We start from the raw sequence: 25,015 nt of genomic DNA, 5'->3' as shown, positions 1-25,015 counted from the left end.
TCTCAAAACAAATAAATAGCACCCCCACCATGTACCTACTACAAAAGGGACACATATTTCATAACTCTAGAGATAACCAGGAGGCCAGGGAGATACTATTGAAAATTTCTTGGAAATGATACTGCTAGGGGAGAAGGGGTAGAATTCTTTGCTAAACAAGCAAGGGATGCAAAAGCATGGAGGTGAGAGAGAATGCTTGGTATCCTCAGCCTACAGGGTTTTATTGACTGCTAATGACTTAGAAAAGCAGGCAAGGACACCATGACTGACAGACTGTGACCTTCAGGGAGATTTGCTTTAGGAAAATGACCTGGGCTGGTTTGTGGAGAGCAGATTAAAGAAGCACAATGGAAGTCCGGCTTGGTGTCACATGCCCTTAATCCCAGAACTCAAGAGGAAGAGGCCCGCAGATCTCTGGGAGTTCGAAGCCAGCCTGGTTTCCAGGACAGCCAGGGCAGATACACAGAGAAACCCTGTGTTGAAAAACAAACAAAAGGCATAATGGAGTAAAGGAGTCAGCTTAGGGAACAGACAGTACAGAAATCTAGGTAAAGAAACCTCTGGTTAAGGCAGAGTAATCCAGGTTGTTGAGAAGGCAGGACAAACAGACAAAGTGTGTGGGTGGGTGTGGAGGATGAAGAAAAGAGTCCATGGCAATGTGGTGTGTCTGTGTGGTGAAAAAAGTAAGTATGAGCCCTAGGGGAGGATTAGCAGGAAAGAGTAGGTATTTTGGGGGAGCAGGAGTGGATCCCATTTTTGACACTGGGACAGCCAGGTTAGTACCAGGCTAGGAGCACTAATCTGAGGGGAGGGTAGCAAAAGTCCACCTGGGCTACCATGTTAGGTTTAGGAACTACCAGCACAAGTATTAAGGAAACTTGTAAACCTGAGAGTAAACCGAATTTCCTGGGGCAATCCTTAACAGAAACATTATGGGGGTGGGGAGGGATTGCAGCTGCCAAGTCGGCTCAGTAGATAATAGCATTTGGTTCATAAGCCTGTCTACCTGAATCTGACCTCTGGATTCCAGGGTGGAACGGCACACATGTAATAATTAAAAAAAAAATTATTTTAGTTTTTATTCCTCTATCAGACTTCCCACAAAAGGTTCTCTCTTCCTTTTTTAGAGATAAGATCTTACTTGTCCTGTGGCCATGTCTGCCTTCAGCCTCCCAAGTGCAGGAATTAATGGTGTGAGCTACCACATGGGGCAGATTTCAATTAAAGAAAACTTTCTTAGATTTGTTTTAGGTGTATGTGCACCACGTGCATGCCTGGTGTCAGCAGAGGTCAGAAGGGGGCGACTCCTCTCCACTGGTTGTGAGCTGCCATGTGGGTACTGGGACTCAAACCGCTGAGCCATTTTTCCAGTTCCCCATATTTCAATTTTAAGCAGATGTCTGGCTGCAACCTGAAACCTCCACAGCACGCTGCAGTCCAGACTCTGGATCGCTTAAGTAAAAATCTTGCAAAGCACTCCACGGCAGTTTAAAATCCAAAGGAGAAAGCCAGTGATCTGGTCACATTGCCTCCAGGCTCAACTTCATCTCAACACGCCCCGCGCGCCAACTTTTGGGTTTCTCTGGCCTAGGGCACCCTTAGCTCTTTCCTGCGTCTGCCTGGCTGGCTTCCTCCTTTCAAAGCCTCACAGTGCACAAGAGGCTTCCTTTGGAGAGACTTTCTCCTGCACTTTTCCACACTACTGGCATAACACACATCCTCCACCGCCACAGGTCCTGCCACCACACTGCCAGAGTTCCTCCGGGGCTGGAACACAGCCTCAACTCTCTCCCGCACACCAGCGCCTGCAGGCGCTGTGCAAGGGAAGCAAACGAGAAACGCAACCGGGCCTCGGCGAGCTGGGCTAGTGCTGAGCTTGGACCCGGAGCTCCCGCCGCAGCAGCCGCACAGCCCGCGGCAGCCGCACCCGCACCCACAGGCGCGACCCTCGCCGAGCGCAGCGACGCGGACCCCGGCCCGCACCTGTGTCGCTCTGCGTCCTCGCGCTGAGATACTGCCGCAGCTTCCTCACTGCGCGGTCGCGGACACCCTTCTCGCTGGAGGCCAGCCGCTGGGCGAACTGGAGCTCGGCCGACTGCATGGCGGGAGCCATCGCGCCCGCTCCAGCATCCCCGGGGGCCGCGCGCGTGCGGCTCGCCCGCCGAGCAGGCTGTATACTGCGCCTGCGCACGGGCCGCGGCGCGCGGGGTGATGGCGTCAGAGGCGCGCCCGCTGTGCCGCGCCCGGCGAGCCCGCGTGGCCGTGGCGCGAGTAGACGCTGCCGCCGCGTCCTGCCTAAGTACGTCCTGGGGGGGCGGTGGGTGGTCCGAGTTCAGTGCGGTTGGCGTCGGGGTTAGCTGGGGTCGGATTTCCTCCAGGAAGACGCCTACGGCTGGATTGACGCGGTCTCGAGTCTAAGCGCAGCTGACAAGGCTGGGTCCGGGGGGGAAACGGCGCTGCAACGGCCCCCGCTCACCCGGTGTCTGCAGAACTCGGCGGGCTCTCCTGGGTGGAAGTGAGACCCAGAGGAAAGGGCGTCATCCAGGCTGCCCGGGTCTGATGACTACCCGGGGCCGCGCTCCCCCGCCTCCACTTCCCCTCAGCGTAATGCCTGGATGCAGGCGCAGCGTTGGTTAGAGCGAATGGTCGCCTCCCGTCGGTGCCCGCGACAGACAGGGGCAGGGGTGGCGAGGAGACCTTGCCGTGTTCTGGGACAGGTGCGGGGCTTGGCGAGGAAGAACAGCCCATCCCTGCAGCATCAAGGGCACATACAGGGGTGTGGCGTGGAGACAGCGATCCATTCCTGGGACAGTTCAGGGGGTATGGAGTGGCAAGAGAGCAAAGCGTCTTGGGGCAATTGCAGGCTTGTTAAATGGGGAGTTGCCAAAATCCAAAGCCAGAGCGTCTGGGTTAGGTGCAGGGATGTCCCCCCTCGCCCCCCCACACACAATAGAGGGGAATGACCTGTCCTGGCAGCAAGCAGGGGGAAGATTTGGGAATCTAACGGGCCCGGAGGGAACTTGACTCTGTCCTTAAGTCATGCAAAACACACAGTTCTGAGCCGTGGTGTCTTGGGGTCTCTATTGCTACAGTGAAACACCATGACTAAAATGCAAGTTGCAGAGGAAAGGGTTTATTTGGCTTACACTTCCATATTATTGTTCATCGAAGGAAGTCAGGACAAGAACTCAAACAAGGCAGGAAACTGGAGGTAGGAGCTGATGTAGAGGGCATGGAAGGGGTGCTGCGTACTGGATTGCTCACCATGGTTTGGCTAGCCTGCAGGACCACCAGTCCAGGGATAGGACCACCCACAATAGGCTGGGTCCTCCCCCATCAATCACTAATTAAGAAAATGCCTTATAGCCCGCTGGTGATGGCAGATGCAGGAGGATCTCTGTGAGTCCGAGGCCAGCCTGCTCTACAGAGTGAGTTCAAGGAGAGCCAGGGCTACACAGAGAAATCCTGTTTTGAAAACAACAACAACAAAATCCCTTACAGGTCTGCCTACAGCCTGATTTTATGGAGACATTTTCTTAATTTCTTATTATTTTTTTAATTTGTTTTTTCAAGACAGGATCTATCTGTGTAGCCCTGGATGTCCTGGAACTTTCTCTGTAGACCAGGCTGGCCTCGAACCTGGAGACCCACCTGCCTCTGCCTCCCAAGTGCTGGGAGACATATTCTTAATTGAGGGTCCCTCCTCTCAGATGACGTTAGCTTGTGTCAAGTGGACATAAAACCACTCAGCACAAGTGGGAACATACTAATCCCACAAGAAACAAGTCTTAACAATTGTGCTAACTTTAGGGACACCAAAGCCCTAGGTTATCAAACATACTCTGTGGATTCATTAGCACGTTGGGGGAATTATTAGATTAGGATATCCTTCCAAACTTTGGTTATTTAATTTGGATTTCCCTCCATGTAGCCCAGGCTAGACTCTCCCTTGCTATGTAGCAAGGCTGGTCTTGAACTCCTTCCACACCCAAGTGCTGGAATTACAGGCGTGTTCCACTACACCCAGATTCAAACTTTGGTTATTGCATACTTCATTTACCTGGCCTTATGGATACGAAAACGTATCCCTCAACACAGAAGCGCTCTGGGCCAAGGGAGGATGTTCTGCGTCGTTTCTCATAAAGAGGGTGTGGATTTGGCTGTAGCATGCTCCCTTTAAACAGGAAAGGACAGATTCTGCTTATTTTGACACCCTGGCCCCATTTTGCAGGTGACGAAATTAAAACAACTGAAGCAGAAGAGCTGCAGCAGAGTCGGGTCAATCTTATGTTTGGACCCAGAGCTCCGGAGAGTACAGCGCAAGCTTGGCGATATTTGAACCTCGCGGCTTCCCGTCTGGTCCCAGCATCTTCCAGTTCCCGCGCTTTCTGACCACTCAGTGAGCTCCACGCAGGCGCACGAAGCAGCGGCCGGCCGCAACCATGGCCACAACCCGGGGCGAGGCGGCTGCACTAGGCGAGGGATCCGGTACTGAGGAGGCCTTCCGGGTCAGTGAGATGGTCCGGTGTCTTGCACATGGGAGCTGCTGACTCTCGCTCCCCTCAGCGCGGGTCCAGAGCCTGAGGAGACGCCCCCGTGGCTGTGAGGTGGCCCAGGGCGGGAGACTCGAGGCCCCGCGGAGCCTGAGCCCTCTGAAGGCCCTCGGTCAAGTTGAAAAGTGGTGGCCTAGGTCTCAGACAGTGAGGGTTTTGGGGGAACCAGAGCCGTGAGTGAGCTCAGTCATCCGGGTTCTGCCCTTGGGCCTCCTCGAGGCCTACTTCCGGTGTGACGCCATTGGTGAATGTTAGGGGTTGCCCGGAGCCCCCCACAGGGTCTCTTCCTGGAGCCCTTCAGCCTTGGGCACATTAAATTGCAGGCGTTTTCTTTGGCTTTTAGGCTCAGCTGTGCGGCTTTTATTGCCCCTTAAGTATTTACACTCCCTCTAACGCTGGCTGTGTTCCTACCGAGTCAGAGCCTTGGCACGCTGCTCACGGCTGGCTTCCAACTCCTGGGGAAAGTCATCTTTCAGCCTCAGTTTCTTGAAAAGCTAGGAATATAGGTGTGCATTACCACTGGTCTCTCTCTGTATATGTGCTCACACTCACAGACACACACACACACACCCATATACATGCAACAGAAGGTGTCAGGTACCGGGGGTAATGCAATAGGCCTATAACCCCATTACTAGGGAGGCAGGGGCAGGGGCAGACACACAGTTTAAAGTTAAGTCCAGCATAGTCTACATAGTTACAAAATAGCCTGGGCTACATAGACTCTCCCTCTCAAAAACAAAACAAAACACAACAAAAACAAAAAACCAATCCCCCCAAACCCCAAAACCCCAAAACAAAACAAAAATTGAACACACATGCATGCACTCAAAGGTACATATGAAGAAGATATGCTTGTGAGGTAATTATGAATCTAAGAGTCTTGACATAAAAGAAAGCAAGTTGATTTGGGGGTGCTAGTTTTGGCCATCTGAAGAGAAATACTGTAATGTTGAGATCCACTTGCCCTTTTAGCACATAGAATCTAAAGAAGAATTTGTTAAAGTCAGAAAGAAGGACCTGGAACGTCTGACGACTGAAGTAATGCAGTTACGGGACTTCTTACCCAGACTACTAAATGCCGACTTAATGGAAAGTTTCCAGAAATTAAAGACTGTAGAAAAAAGTGAGTCTTAACTCATGTATGTTGCTTTTATTTATTTATTTGTTTATTTATATAAGTAAGTCTCTGAGTCAGTGTCATGATTTGGGGGCCTTTTTTTTTTTTTTAGATTTATTTATTATATACAGTGTTTTACCCACAGGCCAGAAGGGGGCACCAGATCACATTATGGATGGTCAGGAGCCACCATGTGGTTGCTGGGAATTGAACTTAGGTCCTCTGGTAGAGCAGTCAGTGCTCTTAACCACTGAGCCATCTCTCCAGCCCATTGCTTGTCTTTATGTGGGCAGGGGAGTCAGTTTTAAGTGTTGAGCTGAGTCCAGGATTGCCAGGACTTATCCATTCAGATGTTAGACATTCGAACAGTATATCAGTTACTAGTCCAGGACCCTGTTAAATTTTTTGGAGGTATCTGGAAATTGAGTCAGCACTTGTCCAACTGGGACTGAATTGCAACTAAATCTGTCTTTAGGGGTTAAAGCTAATGAGTCACATCACTGCCAGCCCTCATAGTGTGGCTTCACAGTGTATACTCCAAAGGCCTGAGTAATGTTTCTAGCAGTGAGTCCAGATAGAAACTATTTTGACTCAAGAATGCAGGTTTCTGAGCCAGACATGGCAGTGCATACCTGTAATCCAGTACTTGTGTGGTGGAGGCATGAGGTTCAGGAGTTCAAAGTCATTCTCATCTACATATTGAGCTCAACCCTGTAATACATGAAACCAGCAATATGATGACTTCCTTGGAAGTGGGAGACCATCAGATTGCCTAAATTGAGGAGTAATCCAGTAGGGATCAAAATATGGGTTTCTAGTTTGTGCATATGTACCTGGCCAGGGAGCCAGCCTTATCCAGTTAGAAGGGTAAAACGGTCATGAATATGTGGTACCATGCCCTATTCTCTCAGCAGTCTTCACATCAATTAACTTTTCTGCCCTGCACTGTTTTGTGGGAGGTGGGCTCCCTGCTGACTGGAATTGGCAGGGCTGGGCAAAGAAGGCTTCTCTGAGCAAAGAGAGGGGGAGTGGATGGGAGGGAACGCTGAACTACCTGCTCTCTCTGCCTCTGCTTCTTACTCAGGTGATTGCATTCCTCCACAGCAAGTGTTCCCTCCTGGTAGCCTTCTCCACAGTCTACCTCTTAGTGGACTTCAGTAACACCATTCTCCCTCAGAGCTACAGGGCTGTTGCCTTTCCTTGGGTATGTCACCATTCTCTGTGAGGGTCTTACTCCTCCTGTCCCAGGTTATTGACTTCTTAACTGCTGCCTTCTGATCTCATGCTCAGTGGGCAAGTTTTGAGAGTAATTGGTCTTTTTTATGCATTTATTTTTAGGAAAGGAAAGTGCTGCCTGTCAGCACTGTGCGTTATCCTGTTATCCTATTGGTTGATTGTTTCTCTGTAAAGTCATGAACCAGTATTCTGCAAAATTCACTAGGGTCTCATGAAGCTGTTTTGAGGTCAGTCTCCTTCCCAAGTCAGTTTGAGGGCACATAGAATCTGTGGTATCTTGATCAAAGCCAGACTACAGGAGATGTTTGCTTACCTGACCTTCCTGGTCTGTTTGCCACGTTTCCATCTATCTCTGGTGATGTCCTCTTGGTCTCCTCTGCCCATTTACCATTCTCAGGAGTCTTTAGACAGTGCAGGCACTTGAGGCTCACCTTAGTATGCTTTCACGGAACTTCCAAGGCAGTCTCATGCTCACACATAGCTTTAGTTGCTATTGGATGCTGGTGGCTGCTGGATGCATCTGTGTCTCCAGCATCTGCCTTGCCCCTACTCTTACTTGTCCTCTTTTCCTACTCGTTCTGTTCCCATTCAGACTCTAAATGTCTGTCCTGACCTAGTCAGGAACAGATCCATATTTGACAAAGTCAGGTCTATGTCTCATGGAGATATGCATGACCATACACTAGAAGAATTGGGAGGCACCTCATCAGGCCTGGGGGGCACAGTTGGAATTTGGTGGTTTGGAAATGAAACAGTGTTTTCTGTTAGAGATGGCTTCACTACATATCCTGGGCTAACCTTTCATTCTCTGTGGAGCCCAGGGTGGCCTCAAACTGTAGATACTCTGTCTCTGACTCCTAAGTGCTCAAGCCATGTTTTGACAGCTCATGTCAAGGTGGAGCTGTGTGTAAAGAGGCAAGTAGAGTCTGAATGTGAAGCGGACCCAGGTCTTGTTTGCCTGTAAACAGTGAAGTTCAGATAAATGTAGAACCCTGTTTAGACCTTACCCACACCTGAGGCTAGTGGGGAGTCAGGCTGTTTCTCTACATCACTGTAACTCTTCAGGGCAGGTCATGTTTTTTTTTTTCTCCTTCTGAAGTGGGGGATTTTTCAACATAAATTTGATGAATAAGAAGTGAGCAGTTACTCCAAGAAAGGGGCGATGTGACACTTTACAGTTAATGGGAGACATACCGTTTTCGGTTTACTTGGCAGTTGGCTCTGTCTGTGCCCACTGTTCTAGCCTGACAAATGGCAGGGCATATTTTCACTTAGCAAGATCATTTATCCTTTCTTCTGTTTGATTTTGATTCCCTTGTGCTTTTTCTCTCTAAGCTGCCTTGGTCTCCTCAGAAAACAACCCAGATTAGACACCTTGGATTCTCCCTTTCTCCAGTGAGTTGTGTAATTCTTCCTTGGAGATGCATTGTGATGGCAGCAGCCTGTCTTCGTCTCTGCTGCTTTGGTGGAATCCTTATGCTTGCCTCCCTAGGCAGTGCCTACTATTCCCAGCCTGGGCCATTTTTGTCTGATTCTATCATCCCGCTCCTCAGGTTAAACTGTTAAAGTAACTGCTCCTTGCCCTTGCGATAAAGACCAACTGGCAAACTGCTGCTATGCCAGGACCTAAACAGACCTTATGGCTGTGTAGCCTTTGTATCGATGGGTGAGCCTCATTCAGAGTGGCTGTCTGTTCTGACTGCCCAGACATGAGCTTTATGTTAGGCATGGCCCCTGTGCTTTTCCTCCTTGGAGGTCACTGTCAAATTTCAAGGTAGGCTTACCCTGACTGCCTTTGCTTTTCTGACTGAGGCATGTTGAAGAGATGGTCTTCTAGACTTTTTACTTTCTTCTGTTTGACTTTGATTCCCTTGTGCTTTTTTTCTCTGAGCTGCCTTGGTCTCCTCAGGAAACAACCCAGATTAGACACCTTGGATTCTCCCTTTCTCCAGTGAGTTGTGTAATTCTTCCTTGGAGATGCAACCCTTTACCTAGTTTTTGCTCTTGAATTCTCTTCCTTCCTTACATCCTCCCTCCCTCCCTTCCATTTTTTTTTTCTTTTGAGACAGGGTCTTGGGGTAGCCCTGGCTGGCCTGGGATTTTCTGTGTAGATCAGGTTGGCCTTTCACACACAGAGATCCACTTGGCTTCTGAGTGCCTGAGTTGATGAGATGGGTATCAGATAGCATGGGGAACCTGGTCCTGAGCTATCAGTAGTTCCTTTGAGAAGCTGGGTCGTTAAGTAGTGGTTTGGAATAACACTGATCAGTGCCCTGTCTAAGCATCTTTGAGAGTCAACATTGAAGAAAAGGTAGTTTCTTTTTTCAAAAATTATGGTTTTATGTGTATGAGTGTTTTGCCTGCATGCATGTGTGTATATCACATGTGCCATGCCTGAGGAACTTGGAAGAGGGTTTTAGATCCTCTGTTACTAGAGTTACAGACAGTTGTTAATTGCCATAAGGGTGCTGGGAATTGAACCCAGATCCCCCAGGTCCTTCCCTCAAAGCACAGTGTTTGTTTTTTTTTATTTTTTATTTTTTTCTAAGAAGGAAAATAAAAGATGTGTGAAAGTCACAAATGAGAGTAAGGATCAGTTTTTTGATTTATCAGTTGGTTTTCCTGCCTTAAAAGAATAGGGAGCTTGTTTGGCAGTTCTAATGGGGGAGCACAGCTATTTATATGTCCTTAGCTGAAGAATGGTCCTCCTTAATCAGGGAAGGAAGGTTGTCCTCTTCAACTGGATATTCAGTTTAGGAAGGGATGCCCATGGCATGGCAGGGAAGGAGATTCCTGCCTCAACAGCCAGATAACCCTTATGAGAAGGGGGGTGAAATGCCAAAGCCACATTGCCCTTACATCCAAGAGTCTTGCGATTTGAAATGGGACAGTTGATTGGGATTTTTAAATACTACCAGAACAGCTTGTGAGCTTGAGGACCTCAGTTTGTGAGGGCCCCCTACTGGTTATTTGAAAAAATCCACAAGTGCACGATATGGTTGTAATTTTAGGGAACAATAGGGGAAATGAAAAGAAACACAAACAATGACAGTATAAAGGGAAGTATGTCACAGGTGCCATATAACCATAAAGGCCACCAGAGCCCCCGGGGATGGGGTGGGGGATGAAGGAGTGGACTTAGAAGACAGTTAAAGGCATCCTAGAAGGAACTTATTCAAGAGAGATTGGCTGGCATTTGGCATGGTAGGCAAATGGGTTTCAGTTTAGCATGTTGGAAAATGCAGGTCATGCATGTGCAGTCTGCCCACTCTAGCAGTGGATTGGCTAGACTAAAGCAGTGTTCAGCAGGTGAGTTTATATGGTGGACCTTCTGTGGGCCACTGTATTAGTCTTTGAACCTGAGATGTTTAGCAGCTCCTTTTGAATAGGAACCTTTGGTTGGTAGTGGCCCAGATCTGGGTCTTTAGTTTAGGAGCCCTTGAGCCACTGCAACCACTTATTTCTGGGAACCTTGTAGGGTGAAGAATCATTCTGGGGATGGCTGTTTGCTTTGGAAAACCATGTGAGTAAGAGTGCCTCAAAAAGGGCCGGCAGTCTGAAGAAACCCTGGCAAGTTGCAGAAGCATCTGTCAGTATTCCCTGAATTATTTCCCTGAAAAGAGACCTTCAAATCTAGCTCCGAGTTCCTCAGATTGAGACTTTGGTATAAAGGTTTTTCACAGAGGTAAAATGAGGCCTGTTGGGCCCTAATCCAATATGACATTCTTGTCAGGAGAATTTTGAACACAGTGTGGAGTGAGGTCTGTGTGAAATAGAGGGAGGCCAGAAAGGGAAGACAGTGTGAAGAATAGGCCACGTGGAGGTGGAGGTCAGGTCTGCAGAAGTGCTTCAACAATCCAGGGACACAAGGAACAGTCAGTCCTCCCTGTCAAGGGTTCAGAGTGAGCTTGCCCCTGCCAACACCTGGGCTTTAGTTTGGAAGTCCTCAAACTTGTGAGACATATACATTTTGGCTGTTCTAAGCTACCCAGCTCATACTTTGTTCCATGTGCTGGGAAGCGAACACACTACCTTGGAGAGGTGGCTCAATGGTCAAGAGCACTAACTGTTCTCTCAGAGGACCCAGGTTCAATTCCCAGCACCCACATGGCAACTAACAACTGTCTATAACTCCAAGATCAGACAAACATGCAGGCAAAACACCAATGCACATAAAATACAAGTAAATAAATTATAAAAAATGAGAAAAGAGGGCCGGTGATATAGCTTAGCGATAGAGGATTTACCAAGCATTCACAAGACTTTAGGTTCAGTCCACAGCGATACTGTTGCAATTTATTTAAAAACACTGTGAAGAAAATTCATGCCACACAACAAGTCCCACATAGGAGGTATATTTGAAGAGAGAGAAGGGGCAGAGAAGGGGGCAGAGACTGGTCACTGGGGAAAAAAGTGGTGGGGGAGGGAGGGGGAGGGAGAGACAGGAGGTGGTTTTAAAAGGGAACATAGCAAATGTGCACAGGTGGTGCTCTTAGTGGCTGCAGCTGAGGGAGTATCCTGTCAGGACCCTAAGGGCAGGCCAGTACAGATGCCTGAATACTAACAGATACCAAGCAGCTGACTGCCACCATCACCAACAAAAACAAATCCCAAACTCAAACCTATCAGGCTAGGTGTGGTGGTGCATACCTGTCACCCCGGCCCTGGGGAGGCTGAGGCAGCTGGGTAGTTGTTCCAGAAGATGAGGTGCTGCTGAGACAGTATGTGGCACAGATGGCTTTGTGCACTACTAGTTGGTCTAGTGTGCTGCTCTTCATCCAGTTTATGTAGCCAGAGATTCTCCTCTGCTTTCAATGCCAAAAGCAGTGCAAACAGCTGGGTTGGGTGACAGACTCTTCCCTGTTTTCAGTTTGGGTAATACGTCTCTGTTCTGTGTATCAATCATTGTGTATATTATTTCTGTTCCTGGGTTTAGCAGTGTATTTTTTGTTTGTTTTTATGGCTGTTTTAGAGCTGTTCTGTAGGCCAGGCTGCCTCCTGAGTGCTGGGATTAAAAGTGTGTGCTACTACTCCTGACCAAGAATAGTATTATCCCCCCCCCACCAGGGTTTCTCTGTGTATTTCTGGCTGTCCTGGAACTCACTCTGTAGACCAGGCTGGCCTTGAGCTAAGAGATCCACCTGCCTCTACCTCCATAGTACTGTGATTAAAGTTGTGGGCCACCATTATGTGACTTAAAGGCAGTATTATTCTTGTTTGTTTGTTTGCTTTTTGTTTTTTGAGACAAGGTTTCTCTGTGAAGCTTTGGCTATCCTGGAACTTGCTCTGTAGATCAGGCTGGCCTTGAACTCACAGAAATCTTCCTGTTTCTCCCTCTGAGTGTCCTGGGAATAAAGGCATGGACCACCACCACCCAGCTTAAAAGCAGTGTATTCTTAAGGAAGATCTGTCATAACCAAAGCTATTTTTCTATCCAAGGATAAAGGCGAAGAATGTATAAAGAAATGATATTCGTTGTCTGAAAAAATTTAGATAATACCTACAACGGTCCCTACACTTTCCTAGGCACTTGGGGTGCTGCATAAAACAAAAAAGACAATTAAATGTCCTGGTGATGGTAGTAGGTTTCGAGTAATGCTCCCATTTGGCCACAAGGCGGTGATCTGACACAGCTGATACACCTGATACACTAGCTATAGTCTTGTGAACAGTGGCTTGGAATTTTCTGGGGTTCCATATTGTAACAAGGGCCTTGTTAAGCCTGTCGATTTGATATGAAAGCCTGTAGAAATTGCACATAAAACTGCACAGAGAGGACTTAACCATAACAAAAGCATTGGGTAGTTAAAATTAATTCCTATATATTTCTACATGACAAGATTTGTAGAGATTTAATTACTCCATTCCTTTTGACTGTGTTCGAGTAGCATAGTTCAATAATAGAAGCAGACTTTAAGAGTTAGCTGCAAAGAGAAAAATCTAAGCTACTGATAATTTTGGTATTTGGTTTTTGTCTGGTTATGTGGCATGTATTTTATAGTCATATAATGTACATGTGTGCATGTGTAAGTAACATTCAACATGGTTACATATTAAACAGTATTTTTGTTTATTTGTGTTTTTTTCTTGTTTTTCAAGACATGGTTTCTCTGTGTAACAGCCCTGGATGTCCTGGAACTCACTTTGTAGACCAGGCTGGCCTGGAACTCACAGAGACCCAACTGGTTCTACCTCCCGAGGGCTGGGATTAAATGTGTGCACAACCAAGGCCCAGCTCAGCAATATTATTTTTAAGGCATAAAGTTCCACTGCTCATTGGTTTCTTGGGTGGTCATGATCATTGGGACTGAGTAGCGTTCATATAGCACGGCACACTGAAAAGTCAGAGAGGAGAGCTCTGACGAGGGAGAATAAATAGCCCGGCATAGCTTGCATGCTTCTAGGAAATGGGAGTGGGAGCTTGCCAGCCAGTTTCACAATCTCCAACTTGTCTGTTGACCTTTGGGTTCTAATCTTCCTTCTTGGACAGGGTCTCAAGGAAATGTAGACACTCTCCTCGTTTCTTTCTCCAAAACACTCGGGATGCCAAGCAGCTCTAGGCAGTCCCTGGGGTTTTTGTGTAAGTGTCCCCTTGCCTTCTCAGACCTCAGGCATACAAAGCCCTGCCCTTTCGTTGGGCTACACTTCACTGAGCATCAGCCCGTAACTCTTTTCTCCTTGAGGGTGGAGAGTGTATGGTCTTCCATATGTTCTTAGACCACTCTCTCTCACCTGGTCCCACTACCCTCTGTCTGTACTCTCACATTGCTGTAGCTGAGCTCTCTGGTCCCCCGTGTTCCTTTGCTGTTGCTGGTGATGAGAGCTGAGGCTGTTGACTTGAAGCAATTTTTGTTTGTTTGGTTGTTTTTTTTTTAAAGATTTATTTACCTTTTATGTGGATGTGTGAGTACCTGCATGTATGTATGTGTACCATACTCATGCTTGGTACTGAGGAGGCCAGAAGTAGAAGTCAGGGTTACAGGCAGTTGTAAGCTGCCACGTGGGTGCTGGGAACAAAACTGCAAAAGCAGCCAGTGTTCTTAACCACTGAGCCATCTTTCCACTCCCCACATGTAAGTCTTTTTTTAAAAAATTATTTATTTATTATGTATAAATAATAGTGTTCTACCTGCATGTATACCTGCGGGCCAGAAGAGGTCACCAGATCTCATTACAGATGGTTGTGAGCCACCATGTGGTTTCTGGGAGTTGAACTCAGGCCCTCTGGAAGAGCAGCCAGCACTCTTAACCTCTGAACAATTCTCCCCATATATAAATCTTAAAAAAAAAGAAAAGAAAAAGAAAAAAATGTAAATTCTCTTTACCTTTCCCTGAGGAGCTTTTGGCAGTGACTGGTTGCAGGGGGAAGAGGAGTAATTTTCCTCAGTGGTGTTGTCACTGGTAAGTTGCCCATGCTCCATGTTCATGCAACATTAATTAAACGCGAACACACACACACACACACACACACACACACACACACACACACACACACACACACACCAGCAACAAAGAGCATGAGAGCAGGCGGAGACTTCTTGGCAATCAGGTGGTCATCAGGCATTGGATGGGCATGAGGAGGGTAATGGGAGTGGAAATGAGCAAAATATAACCATCTGTTCATACAGTCATTAATAGAGGAGAAATTAACAGAAGAGAAATGCAGTTCCCGAGCCCACCCACGCCACGGAGCCACATGCTCTAAGCACTAGGTCCATGTCTCCTGGGGTCTTGATGCACACTACACTTTAGTCAGCCATCTTGGTGCATGTTGGCCAAGTTCAATTTCTCAGCCTTGAAACAAAACTCTTAAAAATTTGAATTAAGTGTCCAAATTTTTTGAACATCAGTATTTCTGCAGTATTACTGTATTTAAAGTTGATAATGTTTTTCATTGAGTTATTGATGTGGGTGTCTTTTGGTTTTTTTGTTGGCCATTTGACTCATAAGCTAAATAATTATGGTGGAGAGGAAGTGTTACGTAGTTACTACCCCCTCACTGTAACATTTTCTTGTCTTGTTCTCTGTTGCTTCCCGCCTCCATTGACTACTACTGCAGTTGTTCCCATTGAGTCAGTCTGCCAGTTGGTGGGACTTGCTTTGTGAGTCAGCTCCTGCTGGCACCAGCCACTCATGAGATGCCTTCTGCTTTTTATGGCACAGATACACGTTTGTGCCATGAGATAGTCGGGCTTCTCAGCTCTGCCTTCAGTCCTTTAAATAACTCATTTTCTTGAAGCCTTAAGTACTTGTCTGGCAGTAAATGAGGTCTTAAAATCACAAAGTAAGATAACAGCACAACCTTGTTGAGGACTGGAGGCAGTTTAGTGTCATAGTGTGCATGGGCTCCGTGTTCACTCCCCAGCATCTTCCCACCCCACCTCTGCAATTAAAAAACATTTCTGGTATGGCTTGAAAACTGGAAGAGAGCTTAGAAACAGGGCTGTAAGAGTGTTGAATGTGATTTGACATGTCTCGAGTATTTTTCTGTCTCTTCTAGACCTGGAAAGGAAAGAACAAGAATTAGAGCAGCTGAGATTGGACTGTGAACACTTCAAAGCCCGGCTAGAAACTGTACAGGCAGACAGCGGGAGGGAGAAGAAGGTAGGCACTTACACGAGGCTCCTGCAGGTGGCTGGGTCCAGAAGGTACTGTTGGTTTGCTGCCTTTTGCTCATAATGAATAGCTAGTCTCACATTTTCTCTGTTAACCCTCAGGAGATTGTCGTCTCAAATATGTGTATTTTAAGCAGATTGGAAGGTAGGTGAACTATTAACAGAGTTTATAACTATTTAACATGTAGACTATTTGCTTCCTTTTAATTAAATATTTTTTGTACATTTAGAGTGAGTGTATGCGTGAGAGAGAGAGAGAGAGAGAGAGAGAGAGAGAGAGAGAGAGAGAGTATATTCAGGCTTGTGTATGTTTCACTTTGGAGGTCAGAGGACAACTTGTGGGAGTTGGTTCTCTTCTTCCCATGTGGGTTCTGGCATTTATTTATCCATTGAACATCTCACTGGCTTCCTTTTAATTTTTGTATTTAAAAGTCTTCTTCAGCTGGACATGATGGCACATGCCTTTAATCTCAGCACTCAGGAGGCAGAGGGCAGGTGGATCTCTGAGTTTGGGGTCAGTTTGGCCTACATAGTGAGTTCTAGGGCAGCTAGGACTACATAGGAAGACTCTGTCTCAAAAACAAAACAAAACAAAACAAAAAGATCTGCTTTAATGTACATGCTTATAACATAGAATGTGGGAGAAAATATTGCATATATGATGACTTATATATAGATAGATATATTAAGTTAGAAGTATTTCTAATTAATTTAGGTATGATTGATATTTAGGAAAAAACTATTTTATTTTACATTTGGAGAAGACTATTTTTTAAAATTATTTTATGTGTACAAGTGTTTTTGCCTGCATGTATGTCTCTGTAGCATGTGTGGGACTGGTTTTCTGGAGGCTAGAAGAGGGTGCTATATCCTCTGGAACTGGAGTTATTGTAAGCTGTCATGTGGGCGCTGAAACTGAACCCAGGTCCTCTGTGAGAGCAGCAAGTGCTTTTAACTGCCAAGCCACCTCTCTAGCACCTGTAATATTTTTTGAGATATTTTTACAATTGGATGGCATATGTTATTTCATCTCCTATAAAACTAGTTCTATGTTGCCACTTGTAAAATTTTGGGCTTGCATATCTTTGTACTATAAAATAATAAAGCAATGATAGTGCTGCACAATGCCAGCAGTATGTTTTGGATATTTGCTGTCTTCTAGCAGGCACACAGCCATGTGTCCTGTGTGCTTCTCCCATCTCAGGCTCATCAGCAGGTATTACTATTGTGCAAGAGCCTGAATAGCTGGTCCAAGGTCTATAGCCTGTGTGCTAAGGAGTGTTAAGGAATTCAGAATGTAGTAGAGGTTTTTGAAAACTGGGAGAGTTGGCTTGTATTTTAATACTGAGCAACCAGAATGCAGTAGGAAAGAGTTTATTTGTAAGCCTGCATTAGATCCAGCAACACAAAGTTGAAGTTTTAGTTTTGCCAGTCTTTTAAGATCAGGTGATAAATTAATTGCAAGGCAGTCTGGCTAGTGTCAGACTAAACATTTTATGGCCTAGAAGTTGACCAGTAGGCAAGGAGGAGTTGATAGATATTTAAAACACTTTAATCCCAGCACTTGGAAGGCAGGAGCAGGCAGATCTCTTGTGAGTTTGAGGCCAGCCTGGTCCACATAGTGAGTTCCAGGACAGCCATAGTGAGCCAGGTGACCATGTACTGAAGTCTGTAAAATTGTGAGTCAAAATGAATTTTTCCTCCTTTTGATTTTTTTCCTCTCAGGCATTTGTCATAGCAATAGAAATACTGTGCTTTACACAGAATATTGGTGCTGGGAGCAAGGCCAGTGCTGTGATTAGACCTGGGCATGTGGTTTGTAGGCCTTTGGAACTAGTTTGTAGAAGGTATTTGGAAAACTGGACGTACAAGCTAGAAATTCCTTTAAAAAAATACTATGAGTAGAACTTGGTGAGGATTGTGGTGTGAGCTCAGAAGACTAGAAATGAAGAGTAGAGACTGTGCTCATGAGATTTCAGATGGGATCAAGGATTCTACTGGGAATCTAGAGACCTGTTCCATTCATGTTCCATTATGGCAAGAATTTGTCTGCTTGTGTCTGTGCCCTAAGACTTTGTGGGGGCTGAGTTCAATGGTGACTGGCTGAGTAATCTGAAAGAACATTTTATTTTTAATTAAAATATTGCATAATCTCCTTCTCCTTCCTCCTCTTTTTTACTCTTCTCATGTCCCCCACCCCTTCTTCCTCTCAAATTCATGACCCACTTTTAAAATTATCATTGTTATACACACATACACAAACAAATGAATACATATATAAATGCAACTTGCTTAGTCTGTTGAGTGTTACTTATATTATATAATTCTGGGGCTGACTACTTGGTATTGGATAGTGAATTACGGGCCTCTTCCCTCTCTTAGAATCAAAAGTTTTCTTCATCTAGGGCTGGGCCCTGTGAGCTTTTCTCACTCACATTAGTATGCCAAATGGTGTTGGAATTGTTCAGGTCTTGTTCAGACAGCCATATTGTAGACAATTCAATGGTATAGCTTCTCTGTCATATTTAGAAGACAGTTTCACAGTGGACTTTGTGGCCCTGTGGTTCTTACCATCTTTTCAATCCCCTGGAAAAGGAAATTTTAAGGTAGTCCAGAATTTGGGCTATCACAGGGCTTTTTGCTGTGCAAAAAAACCCTTTTAGCCAGACTTACAGTGAATATTTAGAGGGAAAAAAAGGGTAGAAAGAGTTAAAATAAAACTGGTTAAAGTTGGGACTAATAAATAGAATGGATAATCATTAGAGATTAGCACCATTGTATGTACCAGGTCAATAGATAAGATGCCTTGAGGGCAGCTCAGTGATCAGGGAGAGCCTACTCACTCTATAGTCAAGAGTATAACCTGGTGTTAATCCCAGCCCTGGGGAGGCAGAGGCAGGCCAACTCTGTGAATTTGGGGCTGGTCTACATAGTGAGTTCCAGGACAGTTGGAGCTATATAGAGAGACCCTGTCTCAAAAAAAAAAAAAAAAAAAAGAAGTATAAAAGTTTTAAGTTCGCTGAAAAGATAAATTAAAAGATCTACCTGCAGAGGTACCCTTTTGCAAGAGGACCCAGGGAATTGTCCCCCAAGTTTGTTTTGGGCTTGAGATTAGAGATCAAACCTTGGTCTTTGTGCATGTTAGGTAAGAACTGACCTATCAAGATGTAATATAGTCATACCCTTACCTGGATTCCTCCAACTGTGCTCAGTTACCCAGACACTTATAGGCCAGCACAGCTTAACATACTATGAACAGAACTATGGGGTGATTCTGGTGGAGGAGCTAAGAAGACCAGAATGGCTATAGATACACAAAAAGTAAAGACTATGCTCAGGAGTGTTGAAAACTGGACTAGAGAACATTAAGTGAATTTGTCTACACTGGGAACTGGCTATAGCTTAAGCTAGTGGCAGACCTTGCTGTCTTCAATCTGATGTTTTTGCAAGGCAGGTCATAGAGGCTTCTACTCAGATTTCAAAGGAATGTTAGGGAGGCCAGATGATATATGACAGTGGTACGAGTAATTGGATGTTGTAGCCCTTGGGAGAGCAATAGATGAAGTTGTGATGGAATAGAGACCTCAAGAAGCTGAAGATGCTAGGAATGTAGACTGTCTGCCAAGGAAAGCTCTAGACAGTGAGCAGGGTCAGTCTGGAAGAGCCATGCGGCTGCAGCGACATACTGTAGGGGCTGGGCTGCCCCAGCCTTTTGGCATTCAGATCACGGCACTACTTGTCTGGGATGCCAGCCGTTGAGCTACAGGAGCTTATAATTGCCATGTTGATTCCCTTCTTGCTTTGGTATCTGCCCACCTTTCCCTGTGCCCCTTTTGGAATAGAAGTTTTTACTCTGCCTTGTACTTGGGAAATGCAAAACTTCCTTTTTGGTCATACAGGGACTCACAGGTGAGAGCTTGCCTTGAGTCTTAGGAAAGTTTGTACTTGTCAGTTGAGAAATGCTAGAGCTATTGAGACTTTGGGGAAACTAAATAAAGTATTTTGGGGTACATGCAGGATGGTTCTGTCATGTTTTATGAATTATGGATGGCCTTTGGAAATTAGGTATGGTTTTAGGAGATGTGGTTAAGGAGGTGTGTTTGGGTGTCAAGTTGACAGAAGGTGGACTTGTGACAGTTAATCTTGGTTGTCAACTTGGACTGAGAAATATTGAGGACATACATTTGTAAGGTACATTTCTGCTGTGCTTGTGAAAGTATTTCTAGAGATGATTAAGTGGGGAGCAACTACTCTGAATGCTACTTATGTCATACAATAGTCTGAGAACCCAGACGGAATAAAAAGGCAAGGAGAACACACAGATCTGTTCTTTCTCTCTGCTTACTGGTGTCCATGAGGTGAATGGCTTTGCTCTGCTCCCCTGTCCTGTCTGCAGGACTAAGTCATGAAATGGATTGCCTATGGACTGAAACCCTGAAACCCTAATGGAAAGGAAATCTTTATCCTGTCACCTTGTCCTGTCAGGCATTTTTCAGTGATGAAAGGCTAACAAAATACCAGGTCAGCACTGAAGAGGACCTTGGAGCAGACACATTGTGAACAGGCATCAGGAACACTAAACTAACGTGGACTGGGATCTAGGCCTTGATGGTGGAGGACCTAGCATGAGCGAGGCCTTGGGTTTGATCTCTAGTACTGCATAGACTGGGCATGGTGGTATCAGAAGTTCAAGATCATCCTCTGTTACATAGGGAGTGTGAGATCTGCCTGGGCTACAAAAGACATGTTTTAAAAACAAACCTCCAAACAAATACAGCAGCTAGCTAAGTCCTTTTCAGGTGTTCTGTATACCCAACAACTGCCTGTACCAAAAGGCTGAGGCCTTTTGCCATTGCCAAGACTCTTTCTCCTATGCAGCCTCTGTACCCCAAGAGCAGCCATCCAGTCCCAACTCTCTTCTTCCCATGATCCAGCTAAGTTGCTGCATTGAAGAGGAACCTGCTTCAATATAGCTTTAGCAAAGCCCTTATATAGGGACTCCCCCAATTGCTGCTTGCACAACACACTCATGTTTTTGATTCCATAGTTTTATTTTTCTCCTTTTCTTTTCTTTTCTTTTCTTTTCTTTTCTTTTCTTTTCTTTTTTCTTTCTTTCTTTCTGTTTGTCTTTTGAGCCAGGGTTTTTTTGGTGTAGCTTTGTAGACCAAGCTAGCCTCGAACTCACAGAGGTTTGCCTGCCTCTGCCTCCCGAGTTCTGGGATTAAAGGTGTGTGCCACCACCATCCGGCTGATTTCATACTTTTCTTACATGCTTACATGATTCAGTCATTTCTGTCATTTTGTAATGATCTCTACCCTTACCAAAGTACTTACTGGCAGTAATCTAATTCAGTCTTGTAGTGGCTGGATTCTTTCCTGGTTTCTCAGCTCTAAAATAAGCTTCCAGTCCTGCCTCATGATCTGTGCAGGCCTGGGCATGGACCACAGACAGTGCTACAGAAAAGACAGCTGCCAGAGACAAGTGACCTTATTATAGCCAACTTACTTATCCCTGTTCAACCAGTGGACTGTTCAACATGAAACTTGACTGGAAATAGAAAAATAGTCAAAGCTAAAATATTCCCTTATTTCCATGAAGGTCAGAGTCCTAGGACGATGACAATAGTTGAAGTGTTTGAAACCCTGATCATTCTATCATTCAATACAGGCATTTGCTGAAAGGCAGCTGCAGCTGCTGCTCCTCCTCTTTTTTTTTTTTTTTTTCTTTTTTCCTGAGATGGGGTCTTGATAATGAAGCCTGAGCTGCCTTCAACTCTGTGTAGCTTAGGCTGGCATCGCTCTTCCTGTCTCAGCCTTCTGAGTGCTGGAATGAAAGGCATTCACCAGCGTGTTTGGCTCCATGCACTTTTATCCAATAGCATGTGTTGTCATTTAAGAAAAGCAGTGCTCCAGAGAAGGATGCCATTTGACAAGGTTCAAGCAGAGTTTTTTTTTTTTTTTTTTTAAATTAGGGAAAGGGATCATAAAAAGGGGAAAGGGAAGTAGGGAGACCAGCCTCTGGAGCCAGGAGCAGCAGGAGAGAGGAAAGGGGTGGGGAGAGAGAAAGACAGACAGACAGAGGAAGAAAGAGAGGAGGATGGGAGGTGGGCGGGGCCCTTTTAAAAGGGAACATAGTGAATGTGCACAGGTGGTGCTCTTAGTGACTGCAGCTGATGTTGTGTCCTGTCAGAACCTCAAGGACAGGCCAGTACAGATGCCTGAATAATGACAGCATGTACCTTTCTCTATTACCAAACTAGCCAGGACAGAGACGGTCAGTTTTCTGTTAATATTTTGTTTTTTATATTTTTAATTCGTTAAGAAAGAGTTGCTATTTTTAAGATACTAAAAAGGAAAGTTGTTGTAGACATTAACATAGTTTGTTTAATTTTAAATCTATGTGTGTGTGTGCCCGTGTGAGACCATGTGCACCATGTGTGTGCTGCAGGGGCCTGTGGAGGCCAGGAGAGGTTGTCAGATTTCCTGGGACTTGGGTTACAGATGGTTATTGACTACCTGATGTGTATGCTCTTAACTGATGAGCCACCTCTCCAGCCCTTCAAGAAACCTCTTAAAGAAAAATTAGCTGGTAGTGTAATCCTGATAGCTGGTAACTATATAAAGATCTCAGAAGGGTTCTTTATTTGATAATTGCTTTAAAAGTCTAAATACTATTTTATGTAATACTCACCCATGCATATAATGTGTGTGGCTCAAATCCACCACTGTCCCTTCCCTGCAGTTCTCCTATGTGCACCGCTGCCACTCCATTTGCACTTTCAAGCTTGCACATGCTCTTGTGCTCTCACACTGTCCCCACCTCTTATTCAGTGCTGTCCGTGTGCGCTTGGCTGTGAGTCTGTCTACAGGAGCATGAGTAGTCTCTCAGGGGCCGTATCCCTGGGGAGAAGTCATTCTCCTTCCTCCAGCAGCCATCAGTTGCTAAAAGCTCTTCACATAGGGGTAGGATTTTATGAGTTCCTCCCCACCCATGCTTGGATCTTGGCTGACTTGTCCTTGTACATGTAGCCTCAGCTACCATGAGTTTGTGTGTGCAGCTGCACTGTCCTGCCCAGCAGATACAGTTTTTCTACAAACTCTACTCCTTCAGGTTCTTGAAATCTTTCTGCTCCCTCTTCCACGGTGGTCCCTGAGCTAGCTCTCTCTCTCTCTCTCTCTCTCTCTCTCTCTCTCTCTCTCTCTCTCTCTCTCTCTGTGTGTGTGTGTAATATAGATGTTTTATTTAGAGCTGAGCATTCTGCGGTATTCTCCATGTTCACCATTTACAGGTCTCTGTATTAGTTGCCATCTTCTCCAAAAAGAAGTTTGATGAGTGTTGAGAATGAACAAATGTTTAGGTATAAAGGTAAGAACTTAGGGCCATTTAACAGAATAGTAGTACTGTTCTTCCTTAGGGTGGAGGACTTAGCCAGATATGGGTTTTGGGGTCCATTAAACACTACCATGAGAAAAAAACCCCAAAAACAACAACAAAAAACAATACCAAAAACAAACAAACAAACAAAACATAGTACCATGAAATAAATTTCATCTTGTGGCGTGAGATTTAAATCCAGTCAGAAAGTGGTTGGTCACCTCCATGGCATCTGTGCTACTATTGCAGCAGTGTATCTAGCTTGTAGGGTCACAGTTGAGTAAGATCAGTAATGCCCCCTCCCCCTGTAGTGTACATAGAACCTAAATTCCATGATTGATTGGATTATTTGTCTTCTTTCAGATACAGTCATCTCTCAGTATCTGAGGGGAATCAGTCCCAGGACCCCTCGTGGATAGTCTTAGGGTGTTCAGCACCCTACAAGAGCAACTGCAGTATTTCCATATAGCCTACACTTACAGGACTTAATTTATTTATCAGATTACTTATGCTATCTAATTCAATGTACAGGGTATTTAAATTATTACTATACTTGTGCTGGCAAGATGGCTTATTTGGTAACGTGCTTGCTGGGTGACCATAAGGTACTGAGTTTGACTGATAGCACCTACAAAAAAAAAGTCAGATTTGGTAGCTTCAGCCCTCTGTTGGCTGAATCAGTGGATCTGGAACCTGATATATATTAGTTTTTCTCAGCCTGTGGCTTCCCTCCCCCAAATCCTCTTGACAGAATATTTCTTTGTAGTTCATTCTGGCTTTGAACCCCTCAACTCCTGAGTGCTGGGATTACATGTGTTTACTACTATGCCTGGTTGAAATTTGAAATTTACCTTACTGCTTTTTAAAAAATGGATCAGTGTTTTGTTGTGACATATTTTAGAAGTTCTGTACTTGTAGTTTCAAATAAATGAGTTTATTAAGTATGCAGTCAGCAAAAGTAAATGAACTAACATAAAATAACAGGTAACTCCATCAACTGTGGCTGGTGTAGCCTGACTGAGAGCAAACGAAGGTACTGTCTCCCAGTGGAGGTCTGCACCACCTAACAGAGATAGACTGGGGAAGCAGCAGGCCACTGGGGCTCCTGGTTGGAAGGCTCCCCACTTAGTTCCCTCTGCAGGCACATTACACCACAGCTTCAACATGAATAAGCTCTGTATTTTCAGGGACACAGTGTTGTTAATCTCCTGAGGTGCTTGCTGTTTTCCTTCTCCCTGTTACAGAGCTTGGGAGAAAGGGCTGATCCAGCGAGGACACTTGACACAGACATGTTGGAGACTGAGACAAGGGAGGGCCTCCCCTTTCTCAGTATTCTCTTATTAAGTTACAATTATGCTGTTGTAATGTTGTGATACAACCTAGAGTCACCTGGGAAGAGGGTGGCAGCTGTCAAGATCAGTTCATGTCTGTGGAGAGTTGTCTTGGTGGGATGGAAGACTCACCCTTAACATAGATGGTATCGTTCCATGGTCTGGATCCTGAACTCTGTAAGAGCGCAGAAAGCTAGCTGAAAAGAAGCAAGCATGAGTGTGTTTGTGTCCCTCTGCTATTGACAGTGGATGTGATGAGGGGAGAAATGAGAACAAGTGTAGTGATGCCTATAACACACCCTTGACTTTGTCAGTTCAGTTACATATGCGTGAAGGGCAGTCTAGGAATCCAGACTGCAGTATCCTTAAGTCAGACATGAAAAACACATAGTTTACATTTTCATTTTTAGACTTTTATTTATTTTTACTATATATGTGTGGGTGTTTTGTATACATGTATTTATGTGTACCATATGTGAGCCTGGTACTCATGGAGGTCAGAAGAGGGTGTTGGGAATTGGAGTACAGGCATTGTTAGCCACAGTGTGGGTGCTGGGCATTGAACCTTCTTCCTCTGCAAGAGGAATCAGTGCTCTTAACCACTGAGCCATCTATCCATTCCCCTACTCCCCATTCTCTTGAAACCTCAGGCAAAAAGCCCCTTTCTCTTTGTTATTAAATATTGACTTCTTTGGAAGAAAAAAAAACTTCAACTATGTAGTATAATTTAAATTGTAGTTGAGCTAATTGTGTTGGATAGAAATGAATTTACCTAGGTTTTCATA

The 25,015-nt window shown here is 45.3% G+C and overlaps 2 protein-coding genes across 11 annotated transcripts in view; one reads left to right on the top strand and one right to left on the bottom strand.

Moving 5' to 3' along the window:
• The window catches only part of Rrp1b (ribosomal RNA processing 1B), a 29,310-nt gene extending 27,133 nt beyond the window's left edge, over positions 1-2,177 (bottom strand). For 4 of the 5 annotated variants that reach the window (XR_003481005.2, XR_003481004.2, XR_004772080.1 and 1 more), the window contains exon 1: positions 1,984-2,177. Coding sequence is in view for 1 of the 5 variants with exons in the window: in XM_027394358.2 (XP_027250159.1) it covers positions 1,984-2,113 (130 nt within the window). In the remaining 4 variants the exon portion in view is untranslated. Of the gene's footprint in view, positions 1-310; positions 444-1,983 lie in introns of those variants that run through there. The other variant, XM_035451809.1, reaches the window with a different exon arrangement.
• Positions 2,178-2,188: 11 nt separating this feature from the next.
• The window catches only part of Hsf2bp (heat shock transcription factor 2 binding protein), a 145,810-nt gene continuing 122,983 nt past the window's right edge, over positions 2,189-25,015 (top strand). For 4 of the 6 annotated variants that reach the window (XR_003481006.2, XM_035451811.1, XM_027394363.2 and 1 more), the window contains exons 1-4: positions 2,189-2,299; positions 4,232-4,508; positions 5,529-5,679; positions 15,410-15,513. Coding sequence is in view for 5 of the 6 variants with exons in the window: in XM_035451811.1 (XP_035307702.1) it covers positions 4,443-4,508; positions 5,529-5,679; positions 15,410-15,513 (321 nt within the window). In the remaining variant the exon portion in view is untranslated. Of the gene's footprint in view, positions 2,300-2,327; positions 2,821-4,231; positions 4,509-5,528; positions 5,680-15,409; positions 15,514-25,015 lie in introns of those variants that run through there. The other 2 variants (XM_027394362.2, XM_035451810.1) reach the window with 2 other exon arrangements.

This window comes from Cricetulus griseus (genome assembly GCF_003668045.3).
Source record: "Cricetulus griseus strain 17A/GY chromosome 1 unlocalized genomic scaffold, alternate assembly CriGri-PICRH-1.0 chr1_0, whole genome shotgun sequence".
Lineage (NCBI taxonomy): Eukaryota > Metazoa > Chordata > Mammalia > Rodentia > Cricetidae > Cricetulus > Cricetulus griseus.
This window is presented reverse-complemented; position numbering and strand designations above follow the sequence as displayed.